Source organism: Prunus persica, chromosome G1 (assembly GCF_000346465.2).
Source record: "Prunus persica cultivar Lovell chromosome G1, Prunus_persica_NCBIv2, whole genome shotgun sequence".
In the NCBI taxonomy this organism is placed as follows: Eukaryota; Viridiplantae; Streptophyta; class Magnoliopsida; order Rosales; family Rosaceae; genus Prunus; species Prunus persica.
In genome coordinates this window covers 31,433,958-31,447,662 of record NC_034009.1, presented here as the reverse complement: position 1 = coordinate 31,447,662, position 13,705 = coordinate 31,433,958, and the positions used below count along the sequence as shown (strand labels likewise).

Below are 13,705 nucleotides of genomic sequence, written 5' to 3'. Positions count from 1 at the left end.
TAGATGGGTGCCACTTGAAGGGTCCTTTCTCATGTAAAGCCTAGTTGTTTCATTTTTTTTGTTGTTGTTAACTTCAATTTTTTTTTTTCTTCAGGTCAATTGTTAGCTGCAATAGAGGTTGATGCTAATGATAACACGAATCCCATTGCATATGCTGCAGTGGAGTTTGAAACAAAAGATACTTGGAGTTAGTTTTTGGAGTTGTTGATTGATGATCTTGGTCCTGCAAGTGACCATGATTAGATATTTATATCTGATCAACAAAAGGAAACTTCATTGTTTGTTACTTTTTTTTTTTTTTTGGCTTCATTTTGTTTTAGTTTTTTTGAAAGCTTAATAACTGATTGTTTATGATTATAGGGACTAGACAAAGCATTTGACATTATGGTGCCTCAAGCCCAACATAAATGATGCGTTAGGCACATGTATGGGAACTTCAAGGATAAGTTCAACGGCAATAGCCTAAAGGATCTGTTATGAAGTACAGCTAAGGCATCAAATAGGTATGAATTTGAGGTTGAAAGGAATAAACTGAAAGATATGAATGAAGTTGCATATGATTGGTTGATGTCAAAAGATCTAGACAAGTGGGCCAGACATAGGTTTAGTACTGCCCCTAAATGTGACATATTGTTAAATAACTTGTGTGAAACCTTTAATAGCTATTCTTGACTGCTTGAGATAAACCCATACTAACCGTACTAGAAATGATAAGGTGTAACATTATGAAAAGGTTTTTAAATGAAGAGGGAAATAGTGTCAAACATGAGAGGTCATTTGCCCTAAAATTCAGAAGAAGTTGGAGAAGATCAAATATATATGAGCTAGGACTTGTATGCCAACTTAAGTTGGAACTTATGAATTTCAAGTAGAAGTGTATTTACATGATCAACATGTGGTAAATATAGTTGAGATGACATGTAGTTGTAGGAGATGGGATCTTAATGGTATCCTTTGCCTTCATGATGTTTATGCTATATATCTGTATAGAAGACATTCAGAAGATTATGTCACCATATTTTATCATAAAGATACTTACTTAAAGGCTTATGAGCCAATAATTCATGATGTCAAAGGCTTTCACATGTGGCCAAGGTCAAACCAAACACCATTGTCACCTTCACTTGCCATAAAACAACTAGGAAGACCAAGGAGAAGTAGAAAAAAAAAGATCATGAGATGGAGAAGACAGCTAATGCCATAAGTGCAATTTGAGAAGAAAAGGGACTGTTACTTGCACTAGATGTTTTCAAAAAGACCACAACAATAGGAATTGTAAGAATCAGCCATAAGACCATCTACTTGAAACTTATATTGATAAAAGATTGACAACTGGGTATCCTTCAAAGAAAAAGAGAGGCTATGGTTCTCAAACCAATGCATCTGGTTCTCAAATGAATGCAAGAGGTTCTGAAACCAATGGATATGGTTCTAAAATGAATGCAATAGGTTCTCAAACCAATGCATATGTTTCTCAAATGGATGTGGAAGGAAAAAAGCTTCATGTGAGTTTCAATTCATAATTTTGTAAAAAAAATTTTACCAACTTCATGTATATTACAATAATTGATAAACTTATTTTTTTCAATGCAAATCAAAAGCTCATCACATGCAACTTTGCAGCAAGGTGTATCTAGTTCTGTGAATCTATCTGCCTCTACCTATGTGAATCCATCTGCTTTTGCCTTTATGAATCCATTTCCTTTTGTGCATCCAACTCCAAGGCAAGGTCCAAGACTGTTGGGAGTTAGCAGTAGTGCCCCATGGAACACCAGGGAAAGCGCCAAGGAAGTGAATACAATAGAAATTCAACTGAAGTGAAACATATTCATATTCTTGACTATTTTGTGAATTAATGAAGTTGAGAATATAAAAGTATTTTAAAGTGTTGGACCTTTCAATTGTTGCACCTTTTGAATGTAAAATTATTTTAAATTACTGCATGTTTTGAAAGTGACATCAGTTGTTAACATTCTGAAGCTTTTTAGTTGTTGTAACATTAATGGCATTTTGAAGTTGTTTTGGAATTGAAAGTGACTTTTTTGAAATTGAATGTGAGCAGCAGATTGATTGTTAGCAGTATTTAGCATTCTGTTATATTAAATGAGCAAACACGAAATTTATTGTAGCATGAAATTGTCAAGTTGCTGTTGAAACAAATGTCAATTGAATAAGGCAATTTGAATCAAAATAAAGCTTCCATTCTATATTCCTTGCAAATTTCGAAACCAAAATAACTACAACATTCAAAATACATAACATATGGGAATGGTGCCAACGTTCAATTTTTTACCAACTTCATAACCACAATCATGATCAACAACACATAAATTAATAGTAGAAATCCACAAATCAACAAAAACAAATCCCTAATTCCATTTAGGGAATTTACAGTAGAATCTTGCAACCTTTTGGGCTTCTGCAATTCATCTTCCAAGCAGCCATTAATGCCTTCACCTTCTCTCATTGCTTCATTCTCTCTGCTTGCTTGATTGAATCTAATTGGTTCATCATCCCAAATAAATCTGCACAATAAAGTCTTCCTTGCATAGCACAATTCCAAAATTGATAACACAAAAACCAGATTCACTATTTATACCCAAAAATTGACAAAAATAAATTTGTACATTACGTAAGATCTAGTGCATTTCCAGAAACGTCTCCCACCATTCCTATCTCTCTTGGAGATTCCCAATCTCATTTCTCCATTACAAAATTGACACCTTGGAGCTTAGCCAGAGTTCTACATCTCCCAAACTTCTCCAAAAATGGCCTAATTCGAAAGTGTAAGGCTGAGCCAGTGTTTTGGGTTTATAAGATAGCTCAATTTGACTGTAATGTCCCTCCATGTGAGGGGCACATGCTCAAGCCCTAACATAACTAAAAGTAATCTAACGGAAATTGAGAAGTATCATCGAATTGCTTGGAATCCTAAACCACAGTGACAAAAGTGACGAAATTGAAACCACAAGAACCTTAGTGGTAAAAGTTAGAAACCACATGGACTATGTTGTTTTGCCATAATTCTATAGTGATGGCTTTCTATATGGCCCTTAGCTTAGGTAAGGTCCTATGTCTTAATCGTTGGATAAAATTGGTTAGTCAGATCCGACGGTTAAAAAATAATACCTCATCTAAGGGCAATATATAAGATCCTCACTATAGAATGACTCAGAGTGGAAGAAAATCTACTAAATGGACCCAGAATCAGAACATGTTGTAGCCCAGACTCTCTAAGCCCACTTGGAAAGGATTTAAGGCCGAAATATTATTCAAAGTCATTATGCTAAATGGACTAAAAACATCAGTCCTGATCTCTTGGACTACAGGGGTCCAAGAGATTTGTGATCACTCATCGTTGGATGTAAATTCAATGGTTCACTCATTCTTACACTCCTTTTAAGAAACTTTTTTTGAACCATTGGATTAATATCCAACGGTGGGTGACCACAATCTCTTGAACCCCTGTAGTCTAAGAGATCGGGACTGCCAATGAGTTTTCATTTTTATCTTATTTTTATAAATATAAAAGAATATATATATATATATATGTATGTGTGTGTGTAAGTGATGAGAGTGTTTTTTTTTTTGGTTCAATAAAATTTAGAGAGAGGTTGGCTACTCTCACCATCAAAGTCAGCGCAGACCTACAACTTCGAACCGAAAGGATTTACGCGTGGCACCCAACTGTCAACTACCACTAGTATGAATTTATATAGGAAATTACAAATCATGTACTGTAATAAGAGTTTCAAATGTGCTGACTTCTTTCAAAATTAACAACAAAAAGAGCGAATTAGATCGCTGCATCAGAATAGTACACAATTTCATTTCTTCATTGGTTTCAATCCTATCAGTTGGCACATATTTATCTTGAAGCAAATATGACGTACGGGAGATGAACTTGCAGTTATCTGCCTTCTGCAGCTGCAGGTCACATGTCATTCCGTATGTTATCAATAACATTGGCCCCTCATCAATGGCTGGACTGGAACTGTCGATTGTAAGTGCATATTTGAAAAGGCTTGAAAATGTGATAGATGACAGTAATAAGTGTTCACTTCACTCTACAAGTAGGTGAGGTAGGTGTAGAATTCACACCATCATAATTAATTACTCAACAATGAGCTGAAAAAGGAAAAACAAGAAATTAATCTGATACAGAATGTTTAAAAAGCAGCAGGTAATTGTTGAGTAATTAATTATGATGGTGTATTTAATGTAATGCAAACAAGAATTGTATAGTGAGGGCCTTATATATGATTCTTAAGTAAGGCTCTATCTTTTAATTGTTGGATTAAATTGGTTAGTATGATTCAACGATTAAGATATATGACTTCAGGACTCGTAAGCCCTATCTCTTCCCCCAGCACCTGTTTCACAAGCACGTGAAGATATATATATATATATATATATATATGTTTGCATAATATATATTATTAAAACTAATTAAGTGATGTTTGTTTAATGACAATACAATATGCAGATTCGCAGATATGTTAACAGTGATATGATTAATCGTCAAGACTTGTGCAAGCTCTTCAATTGTTCTGGCATACAGGCTTCAGCATGAAATGTGTATCAGCTGGTTTTAGCATGAAATATGTACAATTAATTAATGTTGTGAATGTGAAATATCTTTTTATTGTGTGGGCTTTTTTGGGCCTTCTACTTTGTTTCTCTGCCTGACTTTTGGGCTTTTGTTTTTTCTGTTGTCCCATCCCAGGCTGTTGCCGTTTGGTTCTTCTTCTACAAATGTGGTAAAAAGTGAAAATTTCAGAGAGAGAAAAGCATACTCTAGTCTGTACTTACCGCGAAAATAAAGAGAACGATTCTCCTCTCCTATTCGTGGGCCCCGTCTTACATTGCACAGATGTACGGTGGGGATTTATATTGACTCGGGATGCATTGGTTGGAATAATAATAATGTACGTCTCAGATGGCGTGGCTGTAGATGAATAGCGATAGACCCTAAGCGGAAGGAATACTTGACTCGGATCCTCCCCCCTCCTCTTACTCCTTTTTATCCTTTCTCCATGTGTGCCGTGGCCCTTCGCGAGCCGTAGTTGGACTCTGACAGTCTCCAATCCATCGTCACAGCCTTTCTGTTACTCTCTCTCTCCCTCCCTCTATATATATTTTTATATAAATATATATAGATATCTTCAGCTGTGTTTGGAATCTGCAAATTCAACATCAAAATGGGGTCTGAAGGATCAAGCGTTGTCGGTGAGCGCTGCTGCAAAACCTAAGATTTTTTTTCACTCTCTCAGTTATATTTGCATTCATTCTTTCCATGCGTTCATCTAAACATAGCGTCAATCAATTCTTATGTGTGGATTTGGTTCCTGAATCGTACGTTTTCGTGCCCAATTTATTTACTTTTTCTATCTGAATTTAATTGCTTTTTTGTTTGTTAACCTAGTGAAGAAGTTGCGCTTATCAATTTGCTTTCATTTTTATTTTTATCAATTTGGTTGCTGATATGTGTCTGGATCATAATATTTTTAGGATAGTTGCTTGGATTTGTTAGGAGTTTCATTGCATTTCTGACTCTCTTCTAATGCCAATCAATGTTAGTATCAGTTCCTTGAGTCATTTTAGCCTAAAGTATCTGTAAGAATCGCATCATTAGAGTTTAATATAACAAATAATGTTGTGTTGAAATTAGTATGGAACAGAACAGTGCACATAACGTATGCATTTGAGGTACTATTATGTTTTAACACCTTCCTGATGTAATTACACTAGTGTAGCCAGTACAGGTGTTTAGGGCTAGCTGATGTTACGTCAATACTAATAATTTTGGCTTATCTTTCCATTTGGATGAAGATTTTGAACTGGAAATTTTTTTCTCTTGATGTCAAAAAGTTGTTGTACATAACAATAGCATGAGACAAGATTAAGTAAGTCGTGTTGTGCTTTAGCCACTCCTTTCTTGTTTTTCCTTTTCCATCTTTATTTGGTTTGGCTAAATTATGATTTACGAACCTCCATTCTATCTTCTGTATGTGGATTCGTCACATAAACGGGGTTGTACCATTTTTCTGCCCTCGTTCTCACACTCATACTTGTATCTTGATGTAAGTTAAGTAATTGTGTTGGCACAAACCAATGCATCCATTCCTTCATTATTTTCCTGTTGAACATATACTCCATAGTTGAATCTAACAGCCTCAAATTTCTAGCATCTTCTCTTACATGGTTGTTCTTTCTAGCATCTTCTCTCACATGGGAGTTCATGTAATTTATAATATGGAAGACATGATGATTCATCTTTAGATTTAACGTTACGTAAGGGAGGACACTCCAAAATTGTGTTCAATTGGATATCAAGATGTTACATTTACATCGTAATTTCGCAAGCTGTCTTGAGTTATTACATCTCTTCTTATGAAAACGAGCACTATGAGGGCAAAGATCAATTTAGAACACCACTACATTTGGTCTTCAGAAAATGTAGTCAGAGAAATGTCCATGTCCATGTCCATGTCTTTCTAACACTAGGGTGATTCCACTTGTGTGTAACCATTTCTCTCTGGTTTCTCCAAAGCAGGGTATAGAGAGTAGAACTGAAAATTGAGGTGTTTGATGTATTGTTGCATATTCTTCTCATTTCTGTCTTAAGTTAGAAATTATAAGTTAACAACTACCCCTTGCAAATGTTCTATTGGTTCTCTCTCACTTCAAAGAATAAAAGAAAATAAATAATGGCCACCATTGAACATAGCCTTTTAGTCTTGGTGTAGATTTTTTTTTTTTTTTTTTTTTTTTTTGGTTGTGATTGCTACACTTATGGTATTCATTCTCTTCATGCATGAGTTGTAATTATATCTCTTGGGTTTGTTTTTCGTTCACAGTTCCGAGGAATTTCAGATTGCTGGAAGAGCTCGAGAGGGGTGAAAAGGGAATTGGGGATGGCACTGTTAGCTATGGGATGGATGATGCCGATGATATATATATGCAGTCATGGACGGGGACAATCATTGGCCCCCCCAATGTAGGTTTCTTACTTTTTTTCCAAGTGCACTTCTAAATTTATAATATGTATCATGTAATGGTGCATCCCAAATGATGTCATTCTTTGAATATAGAAGATTAATGTCTTGCTGATCTTGCTTCTTGCTAGACTGTGCATGAAGGGAGAATTTGCCAGTTGAAACTGTTCTGTGGAAAGGATTATCCGGATAATCCACCAACTGTTAGGTTCCAAACAAGGATTAACATGACATGTGTCAATCAGGAAACTGGAGTGGTAGGTGATGTTACCCCTTAAATATTCAGATAATATGTGCCTATGGTATGTTTGAAACTAGCTGATTGGTGGACAAATTACTAGGTTGAACCCAGTCTTTTCCCCATGCTTGCAAATTGGCAAAGGGAATATACAATGGAGGACATATTGACACAATTGAAGAAAGAGATGATGTCACCACAAAACCGAAAGCTAGCTCAGCCACCTGAAGGTTTGTCAATTCCTGTTTCTTGCTGCACATACTTTACTCTTTTTAAAGTCAATTGATTGAATTTAATTGCTTGTACTGCTTTCTTTCTGCTCACATCATGTAGAAATGGAGAGTTAAATATTTGAATATGAATTCTCAGGCAATGAAGATGGAAGGGGTGATCAAAAGGGGCTTGTGGTGAAATGTTGCATTTTCTAAGGTGAGACTTGTATGAGTATATGATACCGTATATAGCTTATAGGTTGAGTGATACCAGTTAAGGAGCATATAGGTTGAGTGATACCAGTTAAGGAGCATCTATGTGCTAATCCTGACAAATGTAATTAAGAATTGCTCCCATCTGGAACCATAAGCTGAACCATAAGCTGTTTGTGAGATGTAACCCTATCCATTACTGTTTGAGGCTGCAGTTCAGAATATAAACTGTTTGAGGCTGCCGTTCAGAATATGAACTCTTTGAGCCTGCAGTTCAAAATGTAATTGAGGACTGTTCTATGAGGAGTCTTGAAATTTCAATGAACTTTGAGCCGTATTTAATCGTTTACTATGACATATGGCTATGCTGGACACACACACACACACACTTGTTATGTTTTCATACAAACAATAGGAACATTACACACTCATAGGACAGTAGCTGAATACAGGTCCTTGATGAGGAGAGGTTTCCTAACTTCTTGTGTTTCTAGCAATGTTTGAATTTTCCTAACTTCTTGTGTTTCTAGAATGTGACTGCATTTTGTTTGGCTATTATTATATTTGCAGAATTGGGTGACTACTCCGTAAGTTTCTGCGGATGTTATATTAGGTGGCTGTTTCTTGATTCTCTAACGTGAATACTTTTGAAATCGCACCAAATACCGAGTTTGTTTTTGTGGGTAAATGATATGTAATTATATGAATCAATGAATTACGAAATACCGATTCTTCAATGTCTTTTTTTTCTTTTCGTGTCTGAAGCCCTCGAGTTTGGATATGAATTCTAATAAAGATGATGAATGATCCAATATTTTATAATAAATAATAATGTTGAAAACGAGAAACATCGAGCATGGTCTTAGGCTATTACGCACGCTAATGATGATTTGGGTGCTAAGAGAAGACTCGAGCATTTTATGGTTCTTGTTTGTTAAGCTAAACATGACATGCCGTGCGCATTTTCATTCGTTTTGTACCACCCCATGCATAAATTATGCAACGCATCTTCTCTTACGTGACGCGTAATGGTTCTCTTCTTCATTTGAAAATGTTGTATTTTGGTTAAGAGCGGTTATCGAATTTTCATATATCTATATATATAAAGCAAAAGGCAGAGAATGATGAAACATTCAAAATACCAGAAAATGCCCTTGGTTAATGCAAACATTAAGAATTAAAATTATTAATTAAATGAGGATAATATGGTAAATTCACAATTTTTCATATTAAAAAAATTAAAATTAAAAGAAAATTCAGATAATGGATCCTATTTTTATGGAACACAACTATCCATTATCTTTTTTAATTCTAAAATAAATTTAAATTTTTTAAAAAAAACCTCTCGCAAGCGCAAAAGCGCGTGCAGAGAGGCTAGTAATAATAATAATAATAATAAAAGAAGTAGAGATGAAATTTGTTTAACATTTGGGCTGTTTAAAAGGGAGTAGCCGTTGAAGTCGGCCAAATGATTGAGGTTTCTTAGAAGGCTTGACTTTTGAGTTAATGGCGGTTTGAAAATGTATAAAGGGTATCTGCGCGTCCCAAAAGAGCAGAGCAGATGCCGAGAACCCTGAATAACGTGGCGATAGATAGATGTTTCACTTTCTTCTTGTAATAAAGTTGTAATAATTTGATATATAAAATTGTATTTATGTTGAAGTGAATTTCAGTATCCGACTCCGTTGATGAGAAGAGAAGGTAATGATTCTCTTTCCTTTATTCGGAAGAAGTACACTACAACTACACACAGGGTTCACAATTATTGGTACTTAAAAAAAACCAAATGTGATTGTTGTCGATGCGGAGCAGCTTCCTTTTGTGGGTCTGGATGGGTGCGTGTGGACAAGGCAGGCAGAAGAGGATGAATGAGGGAGTGTTCACACTGTGGATGACGGATGGGGTGAAGTGACGTAAAAGCATATGAGTTTGAGTTGAGTGCCCACCCGCTGCTTCCTCCCTCTTTTGGTTTTTGGTTTTCCTTCTTCCTTCTCCAATTCCTCTTCCTGTAAAGCTAAAGCAAAAGCAAAAGCAAAAGCAATTAAGCAGCCAATCACGCCTCCTTCCTTTGTTATATTTTATTGCTATTTTCGTATGCTTAGTTGCCACAATTCAGCATCATAACTAACTAACCATTTCTTTCTTCAACTAGATTGCGTTAGAAATTAAGCAAAAACCCTTCAATTGTTCATAAACAAGGAATATATGTTTGCATCACCCCCACACCACATCCATGCTTGCTTATTTTGAAATCCCTAAACCCTAAACAGCACTAATTACCAAATAAAATTAAATAAAACATGAATGGAGAATCCTTCTTTTGAAAAAACAAACATAATGAATAATGATAGATAGATTCTGTAGAAGAAAATAAAAAGGAACAAAATCCATTTATTGACTTTGCTCAGATTACCCAAAATGCCTTCACCTTATTTTTCTTTGAATAAAAACAGATTTTTTTCCTTGAATAAAAAAATAGTTTTTTTTCCTATAGTTTCCTTGCTGAGTAAATCACTCAACAAAAATAAATAAAAATTAGAATTTGGAAAAAGTGCCGTTGGGAAGATGCTCTCCTTTTAAAACAGAGAGAGTTGGTTTTGGTTTTGGTTTATACCTCATTGCTTCGCTGTGTCATATATGCGTTGCATGCGCTATGTCACTATGTGCTGCGTGCCACGTCTGTCATAATAAAGTTAACAATAAAAACTAATAATAAATGTCTTATAATTTTGTATTTATTAAAAATAAATAAAGGTGGTATAACTTGGGGCCATAGTCAACGTGAGAGGGCCAGGGGCGTGCCAGCGCTAAGCTTTTACGACTCAATAATAAATAGGAATCAGATATGTATCGGCACAGCATGCCATATAGTTTTAAATTGAAATTGGCACCTGTGTTTTTATGTTTTGGGGCCTTTATAAATATATTTTATGAATCTGACATTTTCGAAAACAAACCAGAAGTCGCTAAAGTTGCTCCGCTCGTTTGTTATCAGGTTGCCTTTCCTTTCCTTTCCTTTCCTTTCCTTTCATCCATCATTCCTTAATTCACCTTCTTCAAGTTTCAACTTTCAACCTCCGAGCACCACCGCCACACTCCTCCTCTATCCAACCAAACACACACACACACCCTTTGATTCAAAGATATGGGTTCTTCTTCTTTACCAGCTAACAATAAATTCGTACCCAATGAACAAGACGTTCTGCAGAGACATGTAGCCTTCTTTGACAGGAACCATGACGGCATTGTTTATCCATGGGAGACTTTTCAAGGTTTTCATTTGTTTCTTCTTCAAAATCGAGCATAGATATGATCATTATTAATATATGATATTTAATAAAAACATAAGTGTGTATTAATTCGATCTCAATTGCAGGTTTTCGTGCAATTGGCTGTGGCATTCTGTTGTCCACAGCAAGTTCTTTTCTCATCAATGCGGCCCTCAGTCAGAAGACTCGCCCGGTATCTCTCTCTCTCTCTCTCTCTCTCTCTCTCTCTCTCTCTCTCTCTCTCCAACTTATTACTGATTTTAGTTAAATAACCAACCCCCCAATAATTTCATAATTTCATCTCCATACTCTTTTTCTGGTTTTTGTACTTTGTGAGTTACAAAAATGAACAAATTGTTTTAATAACGAAATGAGTTACAACAAGTAAAAAAGGAATGAGCATTATCATGGCATTAGAATAAAATTTGCTTACTCAAATGAGAATATTTAAAAGTAAAGTACAGTATAGATTTGACCAAGTCTCTAGAAGTTTAGACACACGGGAACATTCTCATCCACATATTTCTAACTGAACCTGGAAAATATCTATGCATTTTTAGTCTTGGACTTACTGGCGCTGAAGAATGTTTGATCTGATCACCACAGCACAGCTAGCACCCCTGTTGCTTTACCCTTATGAGAGAATTCATCCAAGGAGAAACACTTGCATGAAACGAATAGCATTATTTTGTTGCACTTGATTAATCACAGTATGTTATGCGTGATAACTTTTTCACGTGGCAGTCTGTGATTAGTCGAGAATAGCAAATTTAAACATGTTATCTCCGTTTCACACAAGTTTTTCCGCCATCCCAGACTAAAAATGGTTTTATACTTAGATGGGTTTAGTTATGAAAGTTACAATGTCATATTGCAAATTTCTAATCTTTTATATAATTATGTTAATCTAGATGAAAGAATATTTGGTTGAATGTGCAAGCATCAACTTGTCAAGAATAATACACGTGACATTAACAAACAACATTAATTTGTTTTAGGGAAATGTACAATTAAGTTGCATGTGTACAAATGAGAGAGTGAATTGTTGTATGTGGCGTGCAGGGAAAGTTCCCTTCTCCGCTTCTTCCCATTGAAGTCAAAAACATCCATAAAGCCAAACACGGGAGCGACTCCGGTGTCTATGATTCTCACGGAAGGTATATTTTAATATTGCTTGCTTGCTTACATAGGGAGGGAAAGTTTAGTGCTTTTTGGACATTGTTGCTTGCTTGTGTGTTTATATTATTATTGTTTTTCTCCTTTTCCAGAAGGCAGAATCAAAGCCCCTTGTGTGAAAACTAAAACCAACTTTTATTGTTTAAGCATTGCTATTTTCAGCTTCTTTTCTTTGGGATTTTCTATTTAATTACAATAATAATTGTCCAGGTTTGTTCCTTCAAAGTTTGAAGAGATCTTCTGCAAGCATGCTCATACGCATCTGGATGCTTTGACATCGGATGAACTGATGGGCATGCTCAGGGCCAATAGGGAGCCAAAGGATTATGCAGGATGGTAGGTTTTGAAAACCATTAATTATATGTCCCCTACTTAAAGAGAAATGAAACAGAGATGATGAAACCAATATTTACTGTAGGGTTGCTAGCTGGACAGAATGGAAGATCCTCTATGTTCTTTGCAAGGACAACCGTGGTTTATTGCACAAAGATACAGTCAGAGCTGTTTATGATGGAAGCTTATTCGAACGCATGGAGAAGGAGAGAATCGAAAAATCAGCATCTAAAAAGAACGAGTAATCTAATAATTTTTTTCTAATCATACTGGATTTATTTGTTCCTAGCTTATTGGAAAAGTTGGTTAATAATGATGAATGGATTTATTTGAACTCTATTTCCTACCTACATTACGTGTAGATGATCAACAAAGGAAGATGAATTATATTGGGAATTTTGTTTCTTAATGCAGTGTTGTCTGAAAGAAAAAAAAAGGGCAAATTGTAGGAGGGCGTGGTCCATTTGGCCCTGCCCCTGCTGGGTGGATGATCTGAATATACCAACAAGACTGTATATTATTATTGTGTTTACTGTTCATATCGTTTAGAGATTGTGGAAGAAGTGCTTGTTAGGTTATGTGTGTATAGTTTCGTTTTTTTTTTAGTCACTAGAAGCCCTGTATTGGCTTCAGTTTCTTCGGGTGTTGTTCAAGGTTCCGATGTGGGATATGATAATATTGTATTTGATGTAGTGAATATGAATAATTTGATATGTTCGTAAAGCGTTGTGTATTAAAAGAGGAAATCAATCACATTCTTGCCCAACAAAGCAGGAAAGCGTTCTGGAGCATTCCCTGACAAACGTTACAATTGCAAATTACGTATTTTTACAGAAAGCCCAAACCCATCCCAATTCCAGTTCGTCTCGGTCCACGAATGAAAAGAAGTTGGGTTTGATACGTTGGTCCATCTGATCTTGGCCCGACTTGACTGGCCCTAGAAGAAAATTTGGGTTCCTTTATGTTATCTTCTAATGAATTCTCATTTATGAAAGAAAAATGACAGAATATAGGATTTGGTCATATAGATTTGCTTGTTGCCCAACATATAAGAGAGAGGGAATTTCTCTCACACACTGCTAAAGTTAGGAAGGAGAAAGGGAATTTCTCTCACACACTGCTAAGGTGACATATGGATTCGAACTTGAGATTTTTGATCTGCAAGTTAATGTCATTTTTCACTGAGTTAGACCTCGTTGGCACCACAAAGTGCATGATAGAGAGAGAGAGAGAGAGTATTTGTATACTTACTAAATTGAGAGTACC

General features: G+C 35.7%; 2 protein-coding genes across 3 annotated transcripts; both read left to right on the top strand.

Annotated features, from left to right (window-relative positions):
* Positions 5,009-8,505, top strand: LOC18792223 (ubiquitin-conjugating enzyme E2 variant 1A). Of its 2 annotated transcripts, XM_020554805.1 has the most exons (6): positions 5,009-5,229; positions 6,861-7,000; positions 7,130-7,255; positions 7,340-7,466; positions 7,606-7,665; positions 8,232-8,505. In XM_020554805.1, the coding sequence occupies exons 1-5, from the start codon at positions 5,202-5,204 to the stop codon at positions 7,662-7,664; spliced, it is 480 nt and encodes a 159-aa protein (XP_020410394.1). In that variant the 5' UTR covers positions 5,009-5,201; the 3' UTR covers position 7,665; positions 8,232-8,505. The 2 variants fall into 2 exon arrangements, with proteins under 2 accessions (XP_020410394.1, XP_007225978.1); XM_007225916.2 differs by lacking the exon at positions 8,232-8,505 and having other exon boundaries at positions 5,010-5,229; positions 7,606-8,016.
* Positions 10,533-13,178, top strand: LOC18789647 (probable peroxygenase 4). Its single transcript, XM_007225797.2, has 6 exons — positions 10,533-10,933; positions 11,038-11,123; positions 11,993-12,087; positions 12,317-12,442; positions 12,525-12,680; positions 12,854-13,178. Exons 1-6 carry the CDS (start codon positions 10,807-10,809, stop codon positions 12,861-12,863), a joined length of 600 nt encoding a protein of 199 aa, XP_007225859.1. The 5' UTR covers positions 10,533-10,806; the 3' UTR covers positions 12,864-13,178.

Bases quoted from the DNA above. Each gene is read 5' to 3' on its own strand.
- LOC18789647 (XM_007225797.2), top strand. From the start codon at position 10,807: ATGGGTTCTTCTTCTTTACCAGCTAACAATAAATTCGTACCCAATGAA. The intron at 11,124-11,992 runs GTATCTCTCTCT...TGTGGCGTGCAG, and splicing joins TCAGTCAGAAGACTCGCCCG to GGAAAGTTCCCTTCTCCGCT. The intron at 12,088-12,316 runs GTATATTTTAAT...ATAATTGTCCAG, and splicing joins GTCTATGATTCTCACGGAAG to GTTTGTTCCTTCAAAGTTTG.
- LOC18792223 (XM_020554805.1), top strand. From the start codon at position 5,202: ATGGGGTCTGAAGGATCAAGCGTTGTCG. The intron at 7,001-7,129 runs GTAGGTTTCTTA...GCTTCTTGCTAG, and splicing joins CAATCATTGGCCCCCCCAAT to ACTGTGCATGAAGGGAGAAT. The intron at 7,467-7,605 runs GTTTGTCAATTC...ATGAATTCTCAG, and splicing joins GCTAGCTCAGCCACCTGAAG to GCAATGAAGATGGAAGGGGT.